General features: G+C 39.6%; 1 protein-coding gene across 2 annotated transcripts in view; it reads right to left on the bottom strand.

Moving 5' to 3' along the window:
* Window positions 1–403: 403 nt before the first annotated feature.
* Window positions 404–21228, bottom strand: part of LOC114226031 (prostate and testis expressed protein 2) — a 76410-nt gene continuing 55585 nt past the window's right edge. Inside the window, exons 1-4 of one of the 2 annotated variants that reach the window (XM_088017848.1) lie at window positions 9859–9910; window positions 9691–9714; window positions 9115–9243; window positions 8669–8805 (exon numbers count right to left, since the gene is read on the bottom strand). In XM_088017848.1, coding sequence (XP_087873974.1) covers window positions 8669–8805; window positions 9115–9243; window positions 9691–9714; window positions 9859–9910 — 342 coding nt within the window. Of the gene's footprint in view, window positions 1001–8668; window positions 8806–9114; window positions 9244–9690; window positions 9715–9858; window positions 9911–21228 lie in introns of those variants that run through there. The other variant, XM_088017847.1, reaches the window with a different exon arrangement.

Raw genomic sequence — 21228 nt, 5'->3', positions numbered from 1 at the left:
CTCATATCAGTGAGGTCATATGATACATGTTTTTCTCTGATTGACTTATTTTGCCTAGCATAATACCCTCTAGTTCCATCCACATCATTGCAAATGGCAAATTCCGTTTTTGGAGGTTCCTCAAAAAGTTGCAAGTACAGCTACCCTACGACCCAGCAATTTCATTACTGGGTATTTACCCCAAAGATACAAATGTAGTGATCCAAAGGGGTATGTGCACCCCAGTGTTTATAGCAGCAATGTCCACAATAGCCAAACTATGGAAAGAGCCAAGATGTCCATCAACAGATGAATGGATAAAGAAGATGTGGTATATATTTACAATGGAATATTAAACATGAAGTCTTTTTTTTTTTTTTTGGTTGTCAAATGATCCTTTATTGAAACATTTTCCTTTGTAGTTAACTAGCTGGGCATTCCACTGCACCACTGTTGATGTCATGAGGGTGGTGGCCGTCAACATTGCAGCCCACAGACTGGGCAGTCCCCAGTATTTCTTTAATGGTTACAGAGAGTGCTCTGGCTAAAGATCGGTGTCGCATCTGTCAGGCAATATTGACAATCTCATCAAAAGTAATATTTCTACTGTGCTTAATGTTTTTCTGCTTCTTTCTGTCTCTTGGTGGTTCCTTGAGGGCTTTGATAATCAGGGCAGAGGCAGAAGGTACCACTTCAATCCGTGCCTGTCTGTTCTGAATGGTCAGTTTCACCGTAATCCTTAGACCCTTCCAATCACTGGTTGCCTTGGCGATGTAATCACCAACCTTTTTTGGAGACAGACCCAGCGGGCCGATCTCCGGGGCCAGGGCAGACGTGGCACTGACTTCGCCACCGGTGCACCTCAGGTACACGACTTTGATCTTGTTGGGGTCGAACTGAGGCGGCATGGTGGAGCTGGCTGGTGTCGGATGAACCCGGATTCGGGACGACTGAAGAAAGTTGCACCTTTGCCTCCCTGAGCCGAAAGCCAAAAGTAAACATGAAGTCTTAAATAATAGATCTGTAAAAACATGAAATAGGTTGCACAGGTAAGTAATTAAACTGGATTATCTTTCAGTTACAATTTAACTCTGATTTCCTGTGAGTTTTAGTGCCTGGTTTTATTCAAGTACTCAATAAGTATTTTTTGGAAAGAATCCTCATTAATATTTAGAATATATCAGTTTGTTTTTCTAATTTCTTCCTAACCTCTCACTAAAATCTAATTCCATAATTTACTAACATAGGTAGGGTTGGTTATAAGAATCTTTATTATTTTATATGTGGAGATGAGACTGACTTGTAAAATCTAGAACAATGAAATTCTTGTTTTTAAAATTGTCTATTACCAATAGTCAAATTTTGGGGCACCTGAGTGGCTCAGCCGCTAAGTGTCTGCCTTCAGCTCAGGTCATGATCTCAGGGTCCTGGGATCGAGCCCTGCATTGGGCTCCCTGCTCGGCGGGAAGCCTGCTTTTCCCTCTCCCACTCCCCCTGCTTGTGGTCCCTCTCTCACTGTGTCTCTCTCTGTCAAATAAATAAATAAAATCTTTAAAAAACCCAAATAGTCAAATTTGGTATTTGCCTGTCTCTATCTTGTTTAATGTCCACACCACTGACTAGAGTTTGGCAAAGAGAATTTTCCATAAAACTTGGGATGCCTGAGTGGCTCAGTCGGTTAAGCATCTGCCTTCAGCTCAGGTCATGATGCCAGGGTCCTGGGATCAAGCCCCACATTGGACTCCCTGCTCAGAGGGGAGTCTGCTTTTCCCTCTCCCTCTGCCCTCACCCGCACCCCCAGCTCGTGCTCTCTCTCTCGCTCTGCTCTCTCACTCTCAAATAAATAAGTAAATAAAATCTTCAAAACAAAGAGAATATGCCATAAAATTCAAGAGCATTCATTGAACATGCTATGTGTTAATTTGCCATTTGTTGCTCCAAAATTTCAAAAGGAAAATAATTCATATATAACTTGTAGGTTTTGAGTACTGTGAAATAATATTTTTTTGCAATGCTATATTCTCATAAGTTATAACTCACTATTCAATTCCCACTTTATAAAATATTTGTCAAGTGAAAGGAAACTACATAATCCAGCTACTGATCTGTTTATCATGATTGCTTCTGATCAATACCGAAGAAATGTCACTTTAACCTCAGTAGTTTGTCAAGAACATTTCACATATTCCTTATCTGGAAAATCAAAGTAGTTGTCTCTTATAAGAGATTTGTTCATGCTTCCCAATTCAAGATTGGGAAGCAATCAGTATAGCTTCCCAAGCTATATTCATGCTTCCCAGTTCAAGAATGAATATCTAATTTTCTGGGTTACTGGGCAATTTAGTGGAATTGTTAATAACAGGGAATCTAGGTCAGACAGATATTGAATGCATTCTGGCAGTGCCTTTGCAAATTGTTTTTTTTCCTTAGAAAACTTCAATATCTGGGGGCACCTGGGTGGCTCAGTGGGTTAAGCATCTGCCTTTGGCTCAGGTCATGATCCTGGGGTCCTGGGATTGAACCCTGCCTTGGGCTCCCTGCTCAGTGAGGAGTCTGCTTCTCCCTCTCCCTCTGCCCCTCCCTCCCACTTGTGTTCTCTCTCTCTTTCAAATAAATAAGTAAAATCTTAAAAAAAAGAAAGAAAGGAAACTTCTATATCTATAAGACTCAGTTTCTGCATCTGGGTAGTAAAGACGATGAAAATACCCATCTGTGTTTTAGAAGGTTGAGATGAGATGTATGTACATTGCTAAGCACTTGGAAAGTGCTCAAAATACTTTAAATTATTATCTGGTTCCTAGAGCAATAAAAATGATACTGAAGTTGGTGTGAGTTGGCTTTATACATACCTATACAATGATAAATGGAACTGAGGAAAAATTTTGGTAGTTCCAGGGTTTTGTATTATTGACTGGTCTTTCATCGGTACCTTTGCTATGCTTGCAACATGAGTGATGATTTTATTATCTGTTTTTACCAAGCCTAGCAGATTACCAGCAGTATCATAACTGAAAAGAAAGCTAAACAATCTTCTACTTTGATGTCTCTGATTCACTGAATAATATGGTGTATTCCTATTTAAATTATTTATATCCTTTATTTAATTTTTAAAATAAAAATCAAGCTTCTGTTTTGGGGGACAAGACACACACAGACTGCCCTGAAATGTCAGAACCCTGGGAGGGCTCCCAGGGAGTCCGCCTGTGTGTTCAGATGGACCAGCTCCTGAGCACATTGCTTCTTCCTGCACCTGCTGCCCTCCTGTTTCTATCCCCTCTAGAATTGGTATGAGCAGGGGGGCACACAGCCCATTAAAAAAAGAAAAGAAAAGAAAAGAAAAGAAAAGAAAAGAAAAGAAAAGAAAAGAAAAGAAAAAAGAAGGAAGGACAAAAATGTAGAGTACCTATCATATTACTATTATAGGAATTTTTGGTCAAATGGTTCCTTATTATATTTTTTCACCCCTCTGTTGAGATTCCCTACTGTTCATTCATGTCTGTCTTTTGCTATAAGTTCTTGAGAATATAATAGGAATTTAAATTCCTTGTCTGTTAATTCCAACATCTGGGTTGCTCTAAGGTCTTTTTATATTGATTCTCTGAAACTTTCTCCACGGCTTTACTTTCATAGGAAAAGAAAATAAACTTATGCTAGAAAAGTGTATCATTCAATGCTTAAAACTACATTACATTAAATAGATAATGCATTAAAAATGTACAATTTTCCACTATTAAAATTTGATGAATTAAAAAAAGTTGATTGAGAGAGAGGTAGGTAGATAATAGATTTTAAATGAAAATGGGATTAAACTAAACTATTTTAAAACCTTTTTTTTTACTGAACATATTCTAACATGTTTTCAAATCAATAAATTTGTATTGAGGGGCACCTGGGGGCTCAGTCGGTTAAGTGTCTGCCTTTGGCTCTGGTCATGATCTCCGGGTCCTGGGATCAAGCCCTGCATTGGGCTCTCTGCTCGGCAGGGAGTCAACTTCTCCCTCTCACTCTCCCTCTGTGCTCTCTCTCTCTCTCAAATTAAAAAACAAAACAAAACAAAATTTGTATTGATATTATATCACTTCTAAGGATGCATGGTATTTCAGTATATGGATGTATCATGTTTGATTTAGGCAATCCTGATTATTTCTACTTTTTGACTTTTATTACCAACACTGCCATAAAGCTTGTTTCCTCACGTGTATTTTTTTATCTTGTCTCATTCTTTCCCCTCAAATTAAAATTATTTTCTTGTGATTTGTTTTTAATTGAGGTATAATTGACATACAAAGTTATACTAGTTTCAGGTGTAAAACATCATGATTCGATATTTGTATATATTGTGAAATGATCACTAAATAAGTCTAATTAATATCCATCACCACATACACAATTTTTTTCTTGTAATGAGAACCTTTAGGATTTACTCTCTTAGCAACTTTCAAATATGCAAAACAGTATCATTAACTGCAGTCACCATGCTGTACATTAGATCTCCGTGAGTTACTTATTTTGTAACTGGAAGTTTGTAGCTTTTGATTCCCTTCACCCGTTTCATCCATCCCCTACGCTCTACTTCTGGCAACCACCAATCTGCTTTCTTGTTCTTTGCATCTATGAGCTTGTTTTGTTGTTTTTGTGGGTTTTCTTTGTTTTGATTTTAGATTCCACATATATGTGAGATCATGTGGTATTTGTCTTTCTCTCTGTCTGACTTATTTCACTTAGCATAATGCCCTCAGCTTCCATCCATGTTGTTGTAAATGGCAAGGTTTCATTCTTTTTTATGGCTGAATAATATTCCATTTATATATATATATAGTGACTCACACATACACGCACACATATATATATGATTGATAAAGCTTCACCATGTCAATTTAAGGAATTATGGGCTCTTGACGTTGCCAGTTGTTCCTGATTGGCCCTTTGATGTATGTGCATGTATACATACACACCCACACCCACCCACACACACACTTCTGTATGTGGTCAAATCTATCAAACTTGTCCTGTTTTGTGATTGATGTTCTGATTAGAAAAGCTTCTCTGTCACTAGATTATATGAATATTTATAAATATTTTTAATATAGTAATGAGCTTAGAATAAGAGAGCACTTTGGGATTATGTAGATATTGGATCCAACATCAGCTGCGCCATTAACTAGTTGTAACAAACTGTATTTTCCGAAGATGGCTGCAACAATTTCTCCCATACCACAGGCTCTTCTATAACTTTGCTATGCTCCTATCAAAAAGTGGAACTTGGCCAGGCTTGTGACTCACTTGTAAGCAATAGACTGTATCGGAAGTAATGATGCATGATTTCCAAAGCTAGCCCATAAAATGTGATGCAATTTCCACTTTGTTAGAATACACACTTGCCTTTAGAGCCCTAAGCTTCTGTTTAAGAAGTCTGGAGGCTCCATGCTGTGAAGAGGCCCAAGAAACATGAAGGGTCCATATGGAGGTATTCTGACCACCAGCCCCCAGTGACATCACAACTTATACCAGCATCAACTATAAAGACATGTGAGTGAAGACACCTCAATATGATTCCAGTCTCTAGTTCTTGAATCACCTCCACACTCTGAGTCTTCCCAGTTGAGGTCCCAGACATCATGGAGCAAAGACAAGTTATCCCCACTCTACTTTCTGAACTGTGACCATAGTACCAGTCAATACAATAATATTTTTATTCAGCAATAATAACTGGAAAACCATGTGACACTTGTCAAATTACTAGACTTGTCCAGACTTGTCAACTTATCCAGTTAGCATCTGGGAAACCAATCTGTTCTTCAGGTTTCTCCTCTATTAAATTGTCTTACAATAATAGCTACTTCATAGGGAGCTGTGAAGATTAAATGAGATCATACATGAAAAGTACTTAACATGTGTCTAGCACACTCTAAGAGGTCAAACAATAATAGTCATGACAGTACTTAAAAGTAAGGTTTTTTGTTTATTATGTTTAAATCTTTAATACATGTGAAATTTATTTTGGTCTAATATGTAAGGTTGTATGAATTATTTACCAGTTAACTCTAAGCTAACACTTAGATTAGTAGTCAAATTACCACCTTTTAAAAGATATGCAAAGCAGTTCCTAGGTGGCCCAGTCATTAAGCATCTGCCTTCAGCTCAGGTCATGATCCCAGGGTCCTGGGATCGAGCCCTGCATCGGGCTCCCTGCTCAGCAGGAAGCCTGCTTCTCCCTCTTCCACTCCTCCTGCTTGTGTTCCCTCTCTCGCTGTGTCTCTGTCAAATAAATAAATAAAATCTTTTTAAAAAAATAAAAGACATGTGAAGAAAATTCTCCTGCATCACTATGTGCAGATATGGAAGAAGAGCATGTGTGTATCAGAGGAGTGATACTTGGGGGTCGTATCATGTGGATAAAGAAATTTTCACCTAGGTCTTATTGTGTTCATTTGTTCAAGTTGGAAAATGGAACTAAGAAGAAAATCCCAAGATGGGGTGAGCCAAAAGAAAATCTCCAAGCTTAGAGCACTTTTATCTAGGCAGTAAGGAAACCCAATAAGAAAGATTCTCCTCATTCACGAGGAGGAGTGCATTGACACACCTGTACACACTGTCACTCTTAGGTGTCAAAATATAACTTCATTTTCTAACCTAACTTATCTTGTTTTAGAGCTCCATTCCTAGTGATGGTGGAAAACATTTGGTCTTCTCAGCTTACAATTTTGAGGGGGTGGGAACGGAAGCAAAAGAGGTCAGGGAGAAAATGTTAATAAGAACACGGTCTCAGCTGGAGATGGGCTTTAGCCAAATCTCATGGAAAAGCTCTGAAACACAAAATGCGCCACAGACTTAGTCCCATCTTGATGCAAGGAGTCAGCCGTTTATTGGCTGAGGTCTTTGCTCACGTTGGGAGCTTAGCATCTGGGCAAGGCAGCTCCCATTTGGCAGAGGGCAAATCTACAGAGTAGTAAATAGCTATGAGATACCATGAGCTAACTATCAATGCAGCTGGATGGCAGAAGCACTGATCAGCTAGGAGGATTTGGGCTGGATACCAAAACCAAATGAAAATCATTCACTACATTAAAAAAAAAAATTCAGTGCTCTGATGCTGAGAATGCCAACATTTACTCTTGGACCATCGAGGAAAGATTTTATAACTAGAACCCTCTTTTCGTTCAACAAAGCCAAGCTTTGTCCAAACACTGATTCACAAATATTTTTAAAGTCTGTTTTGAGACCCAATGCAAAACAATGATCTCTCTCTTTTTTCCCCTAGACTGATGTCTCCCATCCCCAATGATTCAATGGGTGAGTGAGCCCATACACAACTAGGAATAAAAACATGTTGTTTCCCTAACTCAAAATATCCATGTTACACTGGCTTTTCCAATCTGCTTGTCCATTTTCAAAAGGTTGTCTTCGTATCTTTCTTCATCCTGGCTCCATAAAAAATCCCAATTGAGAATTCCTCAGAAAGGATCATTTTCTCAGACGCAGACAGAGCACACCAAATTACTCAAGTAGAGGGGTGGTTGGTTTACTGTTAAAAATTTTATGTGGCCTAATGAGGGAGGAAAAAGCTCATGGAAATCCAGGACCAGGAACTTCAGTGTGCCTCATAAGGAGAGAAATGCCAGAGTTATTCTGTACCCAAGGAAGCTTCACCACCTTGGCCACACTCCATCATCAGTGCTACTCCATTTATCTCTGCCTATTTACTTCACTCAGTGTCTGCTGGCTTCTCTTCCCACCACTACTAACTTCTGCTCTCTTACACCCTCCGTTTACTCATAACTTCATCTTATAGGGGACACTTTCTAACTATAACACTACCTATGGCATCTCTGTTCATTCTATTATCTTCAACTACCATGCCATCTGCTTTATTATTCACATTTTCTCCTTCATTCTTCCCCTGCTCCTTCATTCTTATAAGGAGTACTGGCCATCTTTGCACAAGGTTTCCATTCCCAATTAAATCACCTAATTCAATCTGCAGCTGGATGGCCACCTGGCCAGCCCGGGCCCTGATAATTCAAGCCAATTTTACCCACACCAAATTGTCTCTCAAATCTTAGTTTCCACAAACTGAAAGTCCCCTACAATTTTCTTGATGCCTCATCCCTATGCCCGTCCAGGTTCTTTTGGCCTGAGATTCCCTTCCTCCAAGAGCTCTACCAAAGAAAGATATGACTCATGTTGCCAACAAATTGGGAAGCCAGCATTATTCCTCTTTTATCTCCATAACCCATGGGTAAAAGGAGAGCACCAAGAGATGTTAGGGCTAATCTAAAGAGAATCTCAACTCCAACCAGAGGAGTGGATATAGAGGAACATAAAGCATGGTCACAGAGTTCTCAGTGCGAGTTTTGGATTATTTTGACCCAATTCTTTGCATTACCATATAGGAGATAATAAATAACCAGTTCCAAATCGAACCCTATCTGTGGCAACCCTATTTCCATCATAAGGAAATCAAAACTGCCGGATGTGAGCAACAGAGATTTGCAAAACTTCAGTCTAGTCTAGTCCTCCATCATTAATGAGACTCAGCTACCTTCCACTCTCTCTCCTTGTGACTTTCACCAACTGGCTTTCTCACTCTCTACCATTGGTTGGAAAAAAAGATCAAAGTACAGGTTTGGGGGAAGAGATAAAGGGGATGGTTGCTTGAAGAATGAGCCAATCCAAGAAAGATGCAGAACTAGACTCCCTCAGGGAGGTTGCAATAGTTACTATGTTTGCAACATATGAGCTCTGTTCTTTTTTCAAAACTCAAGAAGTTGATGTCCTCACAATTGGTCATACATGACAGTTTGGAATAATAATACATACTCCGCCCTGAGGAAATGAAAGAGAGAGAACACAAGTGTAATGACTCTATTTCCTCCTATCATGTTCCCAGGCATGACCTCTCCTCAGAGCTTCACTAACCTTTTGCTAAGCCCAAATGAGCTACAAGGCTGAGTCTATTCAGAAAATGGATTGTATTTCCCCAACTGATAAGAGACACCAACCTTTCCTTTACCCAATATTGTCTTAAGGAAAAGTCCATCTTTGCCATCCCCTACTCAGGACCACCCCATCTTTACCCACCCACTCACTCACGCACAGGTGGTTATTTCTTGGCCACTCTCTACCGCACCTTACCTTTTCTCGTAAGGAAGTAAAGGTTCTCAACAGCACAGGACTGTTGGTACTTTAGGGTACAGGTCTTCATGATGTCATAGCATAACCCAAGATGATATTTTTCACATTCATAGCATGCCTTTGTAGTCTCTGCCAGACACAGAAAGAGGTGCTTAAAGGATGGAGTCTGAAGATTCTCCAGGCCTGTGGGTTTCTCTATAGGAACTTATTATTGCCTAGGGGTTCCTAATCTTTCTTTGACCATTGACTTCTTTGATAATCTTTTGAACAACAACTTATACAGACATGAATCAATTATTGTATCTGATCTCAAAAGATCAGAGTTCCTATGAAATTTATCTATGGACCCATTATTTAACCTGATGGTATCATCCAGTAATGCAGAAAAGGAAGCAAAGAAAGAGATTTCAGCTTCCTTCTTCCAAAAATGGACTAAATTAGTTTGCAAAGAGATAAAACTCCTAGGATTGTAGAGTAAGAATGGATTATAGCCCTCTCTGAAGATTGAGAGGTTTTGTCTTCAACATGTCACAAATGACCTGTTTCCCAAGGACTGTAGATTAGACATAGTTGTACCTCTCAGATATTCCTGCATTTCACCTGGGGGGAAAAAAAAAGAAAAGTCTTCTTTGTCATAATCTCACACACATCTGCCAAAGGCCGAAAAACCAACTGTGGAAATTTCCCCTTCCCCAGCCCATCTCTTAATCAACAACCAGCTCTCCCTCTACCTCTAGGACTTACCCTTACTTGAGCAGACCAGAAAGATTATGCCGAGCAGAAACACAACAAACATCCTGGAACTTTTGTCATGTACAGTTTTCTGTGGAAAGTCCTGGTTGATCTCCACCAGTGGTCTGTCCTTGGGCTATTCATCCAAATCATATAATCATAAAATTTCAGGACAGATAGTACCTCAATGTTCCCAGACTAAGCCACCAACATGTCTCACTACCCCTAAGGCATCTAATTTTTTTAGATTATTTATTTATTTGAGAGAGAGAGCGAGAGAGAGAGAGCATGAGCAGAGGGGAGGAGTGGTGGGAGAGGGAGAAGCAGATGCCCCGCTGAGCAGGGAGCCCGATGTGGGCTCGATCCCAGGACCCTGAGATCATGACCTGAGCTGAAGGCAGATGCTTAACCAATTGAGCCACCCAGGTGCCCACCCCGCTCCGCAAAGCATCTATTTAAAAATTCTCCTGAATGATAAGATCAATGGTACAAATTATATAATCTATACTATTATATAGAATATATTATAATATGTAACATAATATTGTTATATTTTATGTTATATATTATTGTATTTATCATGTTATTATTTTATATATTGTTACATATAACAATAATCTATATTATAATCTAAAATATAATATATACCATACTCCACTATAATATATAATATACATGTATATAATTTCTAAGCCTTGTGCTTTGCAAGTAGAATCAAATTTCTCTCCTACATTTTAATCTTTCAGGTATTTCAAGACAGGATTTGGACATCTAGTTCTTTTTATCTCTCTTCACTAACCTGGTCACTCTCCTCAGAATAATTTCAGATTTGTCTTTGTCTCACAGAGACTGAGGCACCAGGGACTAAGCTCAGACTCCAGGTGTAGTCTGGATGTGGGGGGACCATTGGAGTACCCCTTTTGTGGTGGAGGAAAGGGAAACTTCAGGAAAAAGGTGAGGAAAGGTAAAATTTGTCTAGTTTGTCCTCAGGTGTTGTCAACTAATTGATTTTTTTATTGATATTCTAATTAAATAATTTCTAAGCATATACCAAATGCCAATATCACAGGAAGAGAAGATGCCAAGCAACCAGGACATGAATCAGTGGCCTCACAGAGGTTAAAGTCTAGTTAAAGAGATCAAAAGGACATCAAGCACAGTTGGCTGCAGACATCTAGATGAGGGACATTCAAATTTGACTGCCTGACCGGGGAAAGTTTCCATGAAGAAGGGGGGTTGAGCAGGACTTCGAGGGCTAGCAATGTGTTAGCTGGAAAAGGTGAGTAGGGACAGGCACCCAAAGGAACAGAAATGTCAAAAGTACAGAGAGGTCAAACAGCCTGTCACACTGCGAAGAGAGTGGGTCATGTGGCTGCAGAGACATGAGTGAGCTAGAAACTCACACCCAGAGGGACACCGCTTGGTGGATGTGATGGTGTATGGGTGAAGGGAGGGGTTCAAGGGGACATTGCACTGGTCTTGCTGCTGAGACTCCTCGCTTATAGGATGAAATTTCTTGCTCACTACTGTTCAATTGCAAGATGTCAGTGAAAAGAGCCATTTTTCCTAGAGTGGGGAAAGATAGGAAAGTACCCACTCCTCTGCACCAATACTGAATTCTGGAGAGGACCTCCCTTAATCCCAAACTTAAGTTTGTGATACATATAGGCTCAAATTCTGACTCTGCTGTTTGCCAACAATGTGTCTTTGGGTGAGTTACTGATGTTGAGACTAATTGTCATCTCTCATAGGATCAGTATTAGGATTATATTAAAGTTTGTGAAAAAAAGAAGCTCATATCTGTTAAGGCCCTAGAAACCATCAAGCACTAACTCCCTGTGCAGTGCTTACAATTTCAGAAGCAGCATGGGCCCTTTCACCAGGATAGGCCTCAGAAACTTCCATCATAAGGGGTCATATACAGGAAAGGACATCTGGCTAGGAAAGGCATAGGGTTATGGCTTATAGCTGTGGTTTTGGCATTCAAGGGGCAAGAGCCTGGCTGTGAGGGTGGTACCAGGAGCATCATGTCAAGGGTTAGCTTTCAATAAGGCTGACATTTGGTTTTGGGTGTTCAAAAAGATGGGAAGTTAGTAACCATCTCTTCTAGAATGGACTTTGAAGGCAGAGAGTCAGATTCAGAACTAGCTGTCTAATTTGCCTTGGGTAAGTGAGCAGCGAGGAACAAGTTGAGTTCTGACTCACTAAGATTGGGTAAGAATTGGGTCCATTCTTATAGCTTAGGGTATGCTCCATATGTCGATGACATGCAATTTTACAACTGTCTCAGACCCCTATTCTGAGTTCCAGACTCCCGTCTACAAATAACCCTTCCACTTCAGAAGGCTCCCAAGTACCATAATTTCAGACTGTCTCAAAATGAAATTGTAATCCTTCTGATTCACTAAACCTACTCCTACTTCAGAGTTTAAGAGTCTCGATAAACCTGGGAATAATTCTTTATAGATCCCTTTGCCTCATCCTCAAAGAGAATCTAACAGCAAGTCTTCTCCATTCTACCTACTAACTTCTCACATGGGTTTATTTTTCTCTGTCCACTGCCACTATCATAATCCAATCTGTCTTCATCTCTTGCCTGGTCCAAGCAATAACCTTATTTTTTGGCCTGCCAGCTTCTACTCTTGCCCTATTATAGTCAATTCTCTATAAGGGAGTCAGAGAGCCCTTTTACAGATCATACATAAATGCCGCACTCCTGCTCAAAACTCTCCAGTGATTTTTCCTCACACCTTGAAGAAAATCCAAAGCTGCTCCCACAGCCTACAAAATCTTCCCCAATCTGAGCAAAGGCGACTCTCTCTCTCTTATTTCTTGCCACAATCCCCTTGCTCACTCATATGTCACTCTCTCAGTCCTGGTGAATCTCTCTGTCTCTGAAAGACATGTATCATATGTCTCACTGATATGAGGAATTCTTAATCTCAGGAAACAAACTGAGGGTTGCTGGAGTGGTGGGGGGTGGGAGGGATGGGGTGGCTGGGTGATAGACATTGGGGAGGGTATGTGCTATGGTGAGCGCTGTGAATTGGGCAAGACTGTTGAATCACAGATCTGCACTTCTGAAACAAATAATGCAATATATGTTAAGAAAAAAAAAGAAGATAGCAGGAGGGGAAGAATGAAGGGGAGTAAGCTGGAGGGGGAGACGAACCATGAAAGACAATGGACTCTGAAAAACAAACTGAGGGTTCTAGAGGGGAGGCGGGTGGGGGATGGGTTAGCCTGGTGATGGGTATTAAAGAGGGCACGTTCTGCGTGGAGCCCTGGTTGTTATGCACAAACAATGAATCATGGAACACTACATCTGAAACTAATGATGTAATGTATGGTGATTAACATAACAATAAAAAATTAAAAAAATATCTCTGTCTCTGTTTTAAATATTTTATTTATTTGAGAGAGCGCATGCACAAGCAGGGGGCGAGGCTGAGGGAGGGGGAGAAGCAGACTCCCCACTGAGCAGGGAGCCTGACGTGGGGCTTGATCCCAGGACCCTGAGATCATAACGTGAGCTGAAGGCAGATGCTTAACTGACTGAACCACCCACGTGCCCCTCAGTCCTGATAAATCTTTAGAAAATGTCAACATCCCTTCTCCATCCTTTCCCCTGCTTTACTTTTTAATTGTAACTCTCACTACCTGACCTTACATAACTATTTGGTCACTTGTTTGATTCCTTGACTAGAACAAAGCAAGAACTTGGTTTTATTTACCACTGCATCCCCAGCATCTGGAGGCTTGGAACATAGGAAACACCCCCAAAATATTTGTGGAACAAATGACTCATAATCTTCCCACATGCACTCTTGCATCCTTCTAGTCCATTCTTACAGAGCAACCAGGTTTATCAGATTGATATTTTTAAAACTATAATAAGGAGGTAAAAGTGAGGCTCTGAGTTCCAGCTAGGATCCCAAAATGCTTGTAGGTGGCAAGTATTTTTACATTTCAAAGTGAAGTGTTGTGCTACTTGTGCAGATTGACAAAGAAAATAAATGAAAACCAGTTTCAATATCTAGGGCCCTTTGACCACCTAGAAGGAGTAAAGATATAAACACTAATGTGTCAAAGATAACAGGAGGGTTTTTTTTATAGTCTTGGGGGGGATGCCTTTCAAGATATGGCTCAAAATATATAACCATAAAAAACTGTATATGTTTGGCTACATTTTAAAAAACTTCTGAAGCCGGGGGTGGGGTGGGGAACCAACCACTAAATCGTAAGCAAAGTCCAAATAACAGCTAAGCAACCAGTTACAAAATATTTGCAACTCATAATGCAGACTGAGGACTAACTCTTCCTATGATACAACAAAATCCTAAAAATTGATTAGAAAAATATTAACAATTCAAGAAGAAAGGTAGATGGTTAATGATAACATTAGCTCACAGAAAAACAAATAAAAATGGTTCTTAGGCATATAAAATGTGCTGAGCCTTACTTATAATTTGAGAAATGTGAATTGAAACTAAACTCAGATACTATTTTGACATTACAGATTGGCAATCATCGGAATCTGATAACACTCCCAAATTGGTGAGGTTGGAATAAAGCCACACTCTCAGACATTGCTATTGGAGGGTAAGTGAATACATCAGTAAAGAGGAAAATTAGACAGTGGTTATCAAAATTATAAAGATCTAGAGATCTGACCCAAGTCATTCGGTGGAGTTAGCCTTGCATATCTGTGAAAAGGTGAATATACCTAGTTCTTTATAGCTTGATAATTGCAAGATTGAAAACAACTTATACTGATCTCATTTACATGTGAAATCTAAAAAGAAAAAAGTCAAACTCATAGAAATAGAAACTAGAATGGTGGTTACGAGCGGCTCAGGGTGGGAGAAATGAAGATGTTGGCCCAAGGGTACAAGCTTTTGGGTATAAGATGATGTTCTGGGGATCTAATAATGTACAGCATCGTGATGATTGTTAACAATAGTAGATCTTATAGCAGGAGGGGAAGAATGAAGGGGAGTAAGTCGGAGGGGGAGAGGAATCATGAGAGACGATGGACTCTGAAAAACAAACTGAGGGTTCTAGAGGGGAGGGGGGTGGGGGGATGGGTTAGCCTGGTGATGGGTATTAAGGAGGGCACGTTCTGCGTGGAGCACTGGGTGTTATGCACAAACAATGAATCATGGAACACTACATCAAAAACTAATGATGTAATGTATGGTGATTAACATAACAATAAATATATATAAATAAAAAACAATAGTAGATCTTAAGCATTCTCACCACATATATATACATGCACACATGTGTGCACGCACACACAAAGGTAATTATGTGAGGTGATGGATATGCTAATTAACCTGATTACGTGATCATTTCACAATGTTTATGGATAGCAAATTATCACATTGTACATTTTCAATATGTATAATTTTGTTTGTTACATATAACAAACAATAAAGCTGGGGGAAGAAAGAAGAGAAAGTCTATGGACCAGTTGGGAATAGCTAAATAAATTATTATACACCCACACGATGGAATGTTATGCAGGTAGAAAAAAAGAATGAAAAAGGTTTTTTTGAAGTGAATTTTAGTAACACATCAAATATACCTTTTAGGCTAAATGAGCAACATCTTATTCAGCTGAAGCTGAATTTAACCATCATAAAATGATCTAGGAAATGAGGATAAGGCTGAAATTTTATCAAAAAATCATTATGAAACTATTACATAAAAATAGAGATTGATTTGAAAAGCTTGCTATTATAGTTCAAGTACAGTACTTTCTCAACACCATCAGCTTTTAAATTACTCCTCTGGCCACTATTCTGTATATTTGCAATACCGAATATCAGCCCATTTTTAACTGAATTTAGTAAAGGAATAAAAAAACTGTAAGCCAGCACTGCCAGTCATAGATACTGATGAATGTCATATTACTATCTGGATTTGGGGCATTTCTTTCCCTCTAATAATAATTAACTAAAAAACAATGATCTCTTCAACTCCTGGTCAATGGTGATGATGCAATCTCACTGAAGTCATCCCATAAACTGAAACTCTGCATACTGCTTCATCATCCAGGTTAAGAAATAGAACTTTGGGGGTGCCTGGGTGGCTCAGTCGTTAAGCGTCTGCCTTGGGCTCAGGTCATGATCCCAGGGTCCTGGGATCGAGCCCCACATCGGGCTCACTGATCGGCAGGAAGCCTACTTCTCCCTCTCCCACTCCCTCTGCTTGTGTTCCCTCTCTTGCTGTTGTCTCTCTCTCAAATAAATAAATAAAATCTTAAAAATAAATAAATAGAACTTTGCCAGTACCCCCAGAAGCCTCTCCATGTTGCCCATCCCAGTCTCAGCCCTTTCCTTTATTCCCAAAGTATCCACTATTCTGAATTTTGTAGGAATCACTTTTTTCTGTTTCTTTATGATTTTATCACCCAAATATGTATCCCAGGAAACTATAGCTTAATCTCACCCAGTTGTTGTTTTTCTTTAATTTAGTATGCTTTGGAGACTTTTAAATTATAGGTACTTGAAATTTACCTATTGAAAAATCAAGACTGTTTGATCTGTAGAGTTTCCCACAGCCATATTTTGATGACAGCAAACTCATGGTTCAGTTAAATACGTTCTTATGTCCTCATATTTCTAGTTCAAACCAGATCCATAGGCTTGATCAGACTCAGATGCGATCCCTTTGGAAAGACAACAGGTGATACGTTGTTGTTTAATCAAGGGACAGAATACGTCTGGGCTTCTCTTTCTTTGTGATGTTAGCAGACATTTGTGCTTATTATTTAGATCCATAATCCATCAGATTTTCAAAATGGTGATTTTTTTTTCAAGTTTTTATTTAAATTCCAGTTGGCTAATCTACAGTGTGATATCAGTTTCAGGTGTACAATTGAGTGATTCAACACTTATGTACATCATCTGGTGCACATCACAAGTGCCCTCTCCTCCGGTAACCATCAGTTTGTTCTCTATAGTTAAGAGTCTGTTTCTTGGTTTCCCTCTCGTCCCCCTCCCCCACATCATGTTCGTTTGTTTTGTTTATTAAATTCCACATATGATTGAAATCGTATGGTATTTGTCTTTTTTCTGACTGACTTATTTCGCTTAGCATAATAACTCTCTAGTTCCATCCATGTCATTGCAAATGGCAAGATTTCATTCTTTTTGATGGGTGAATAATATTCCCTTTGTATATCGATACCACATCTTTGTATCTCTTCATAAGTTGATGGACATTTGGGCTCTATCCATAATTTGACTATTGTAGACAATGCAGCCATAAACATCGGGGTGCCTGTATCGCTTCAATTACTGTTTTTGTATCCTTTGGGTAAATATCTAGTAGTGCAATGGCTGGATCATATGATAGTTCTACTTTTAACATTTTGAGGAATTTCCGTACTGTTTTTCCCAGTAGCTGCACCAGTGTGCATTCCAAAATGGTGATATTTAATCTCCCAACTTATTTTTAGTTGTTAGCAGGAATAATTTTATAAAGAGACACTTTCCTCATCTACAATTTGGTTAACCAGTGGTTCCATTCTATGGCTCTCTTTTTTTTAAGACTTTATTTATTTATTTATTTGACAGAGAGAGACACAGCGAGAGAGGGAACACAAGCAGGGGGAGTGGGAGAGGGAGAAGCAGGCTTCCCGCAGAGCAGGGAGCCCAATGTGGGGCTCGATCCCAGGACCCTGGGATCATACCTGAGTCGAAGGCAGATACTTAACGACTGAGCCACCCAGGGGCCCCCATTCTATGGCTCTTGATTACCCTCCAAAAGTAACCATTTTTTTCTTTTTCTTTTTTTTTAATTGTTTATTGTTACGTTAATCACCATACATTACATCATTTGTTTTTGATGTAGTGTTCCATGATTCATTGTTTGCGCATAACACCCAGTGCTCCACGCAGAATGTGCCCTCTTTAATACCCATCACCAGGCTAACCCATCCCCCCACCCTCCTCCCCTCTAGAACCCTCAGTTTGTTTTTCAGAGTCCATCATCTCTCATGGTTCGTCTCCCCCTCCGATTTACTCCCCTTCATTCTTCCCTTCCTGCTATCTTCTTCTTTTTCTTTTTTCTTAACATATGTTGAATTATTTGTTTCAGAAGTACAGATCTGTGATTCAACAGTCTTGCACAATTCACAGCACTCACCATAGCACATACCCTACCCAATGTCTATCACGCAGCCACCCCATCCCTCCCACCCCCCACCACTCCAGCAACCCTCAGTTTGTTTCCTGAGATTAAGAATTCCTCCTATCAGTGAGGTCATATGATACATGTCTTTCTCTGATTGACTTATTTCACTCAGCATAACACCCTCCAGTTCCATCCACGTCGTTGCAAATGGCAAGATCTCATTCCTTTTGATGGCTGCATAATATTCCATTGTGGATATATACCACTTCTTCTTTATCCATTCATCTGTCGATGGACATCTTGGCTCTTTCCACAGTTTGGCTATTGTGGACATTGCTGCTATAAACATTGGGGTGCACGTACCCCTTCGGATCCCTACATTTGTATCTTTGTGGTAAATACCCAGTAGTGCAATTGCTGGATCGTAGGGTAGCTCTATTTTCAACTGTTTGAGGAACCTCCATACTGTTTTCCAGAGCGGTTGCACCAGCTTCCATTCCCACCAACAGTGTAGGAGGGTTCCCCTTTCTCTGCATCCCCGCCAACATCTGTCATTTCCTGACTTGTTAATTTTAGCCATTCTGACTGGTGTGAGGTGGTATCTCATTGAGGTTTTGATGTGGATTTCCCTGATGCTGAGCGCTGCTGAGCACTTTTTCATGTGTCTGTTGGCCATTTGGATGTCTTCTTTGGGAAAATGTCTGTTCATGTCTTCTGCCCATTTCTTGATTGGATTCTTTGTTCTTTGGGTGTTGCGTTTGATAAGTTCTTTAGAGATTTTGGATACTAGCCCTTTATCTGATATGTCATTTGCAAATATTTTCTCCCATTCTGTCGGTTGTCTTTTGGTTTTGTGGCCTGTTCCTTTTGCTGTGCAAAAGCTTTTTATCTTGATGAAATCCCAATAGTTCATTTTTGCCCTGGCTTCCCTTGCCTTTGGCGATGTTTCTAGGAAGAAGTTGCTGTGGCTGAGGTCGAAGAGGTTGCTGCCTGTGTTCTCCTTTAGGATTTTGATGGACTCCTGTCTCACGTTTAAGTCTTTCAACCATTTGGAGTCTATTTTTGTGTGTGGTGTAAGGAAGTGGTCCAGTTTCATTCTTCTGCATGTGGCTGTCCAATTTTCCCAACACCATTTGTTGAAGAGACTGTCTTTTTGCCATTGGACATTCTTTCCTGCTTTGTCAAAGATGAGTTGACCATAGAGTTGAGGGTCCATTTCTGGGCTCTCGATTCTGTTCCATTGATCCATGTGTCTCTTTTTGTGCCAGTACCATACTGTCTTGATGATGACAGCTTTGTAATAGAGCCGGAAGTCCGGATTTGTGATGCCGCCAGCTTTGCTTTTCTCTTTCAATATTCCTCTGGCTATTCGGGGTCTCTTCTGGTTCCATACAAATTTTAGGATTATTTGTTCCATTTCTTTGAAAAAGGTGGATGGTATTTTGATGGGGATTGCATTGAATGTGTAGATTGCTCTAGGTAGCACTGACATCTTCACAATGTTTGTTCTTCCAATCCATGAGCATGGAACGTTTTTCCATTTCTTTGTGTCTTCTTCAATTTCTTTCATGAGCATTTTATAGTTTTCTGAGTACAGATCCTTTGCCTCTTTGGTTAGATTTATTCCTAGGTATCTTATGGTTTGGGGTGCAATTGTAAATGGGATCGACTCCTTGGTTTGTCTCTTCTGTCTTGTTGTTGGTGTATAGGAATGCCACTGATTTCTGTGCACTGATTTTATAGCCTGCTACTTGACTGAATTCCTGTATGAGTTCTAGCAGTTTTGGGGTGGAGTCTTTTGGGTTTTCCACATACAGTATCATATCATCTGCAAAGAGTGAGAGTTTGACTTCCTCTTTGCCGATTTGGATGCCTTTGATTTCTTTTTGTTGTCTGATTGCTGTGGCTAGGACTTCTAATACTATGTTGAATAGCACTGGTGAGAGTGGACATCCCTGCCGCGTTCCTGACCTTAGGGGAAAAGCTCTCAGCCTTTCCCCATTGAGAATGATATTCGCTGTAGGTTTTTCATAGATGGCTTTTATGATATTGAGGTATGTACCCTCTATCCCTATACTCTGAAGAGTTTTGATCGAGAAAGGATGCTGTACTTTGTCAAATGCTTTTTCTGCATCTATTGAGAGGATCATATGATTCTTGTTCTTTCTTTTGTTAATGTATTGTATCACATTGATTGATTTGCGGATGTTGAACCAACATTTATCCCTGCAGCCCAGGGATAAATCCCACTTGGTCGTGGTGAATAATCCTTTTAATGGACTGTTGGATCCTATTGGCTAGTATTTTGGTGAGAATTTTTGCATCCATGTTCATCAAGGATATTGGTCTGTAATTCTCCTTTTTGATGGGGTCTTTGTCTGGTTTTGGGATCAAGGTAATGGTGGCCTCATAAAAGGAGTTTGGAAGTTTTCCTTCCATTTCTATTTTTTGGAACAGTTTCAGGAGAATAGGTATTAATTCTTCTTGAAATGTTTGGTAGAATTCCCCTGGGAAGCCATCTGGCCCTGGGCTTTTGTTTGTTGGGAGATTTTTGATGACTGCTTCAATTTCCTTAGTGGTGATAGGTCTATTCAGGTTTTCTATTTCTTCCTGGTTCAATTTTGGTAGTTGATACATCTCTAGGAATGCACCCATTTCTTCCAGGTTATCTAATTTGCTGGCATAGAGTTGCTCATAATATGTTCTTATAATTGTTTGTATTTCTTTGGTGTTGGTTGTGATCTCTCCTCTTTCATTCATGATTTTGTTGATTTGGGTCATTTCTCTTTTCTTTTTGATAAGTCTGGCCAGGGGTTTATCAATCTTGTTAATTCTTTCAAAGAACCAGCTCTTAGTTTTGTTGATCTGTTCTACTGTTCTTTTGGTTTCTATTTCATTGATTTCTGCTCTGATCTTTCTTATTTCTCTTCTCCTGCTGGGTTTAGGCTTTATTTGCTGTTCTTTCTCCAGCTCCTTTAGGTATAGGGTTAGGTTGTGTATTTGAGAACCAATTTTTTCTAATATCATTTTGAACTCATGAATTCAAACATATTTTATCAGTTTCAATATACTACATTTCTCATCATTACTAAACCTCAAATTATCACATCTTTATGGGAGCCATTTGAAGTTGCCTCTATTTAACCCTTGAGCTGTTTGATAATTATCCAATTATATGGTATGGAAAGATGTTCCAGTCATCTTGTACATTGCTTGCCCCTGACTTGAAATTCAAGA

This window comes from Eumetopias jubatus, unplaced genomic scaffold (assembly GCF_037043125.1).
Source record: "Eumetopias jubatus isolate StellerSeaLion01/CBP00866 unplaced genomic scaffold, mEumJub1_p1.0 scaffold_13, whole genome shotgun sequence".
NCBI lineage: Eukaryota > Metazoa > Chordata > Mammalia > Carnivora > Otariidae > Eumetopias > Eumetopias jubatus.
Note: the sequence above shows the minus strand (reverse complement) of the source record. Positions and strands in the feature narration are given on the sequence as shown.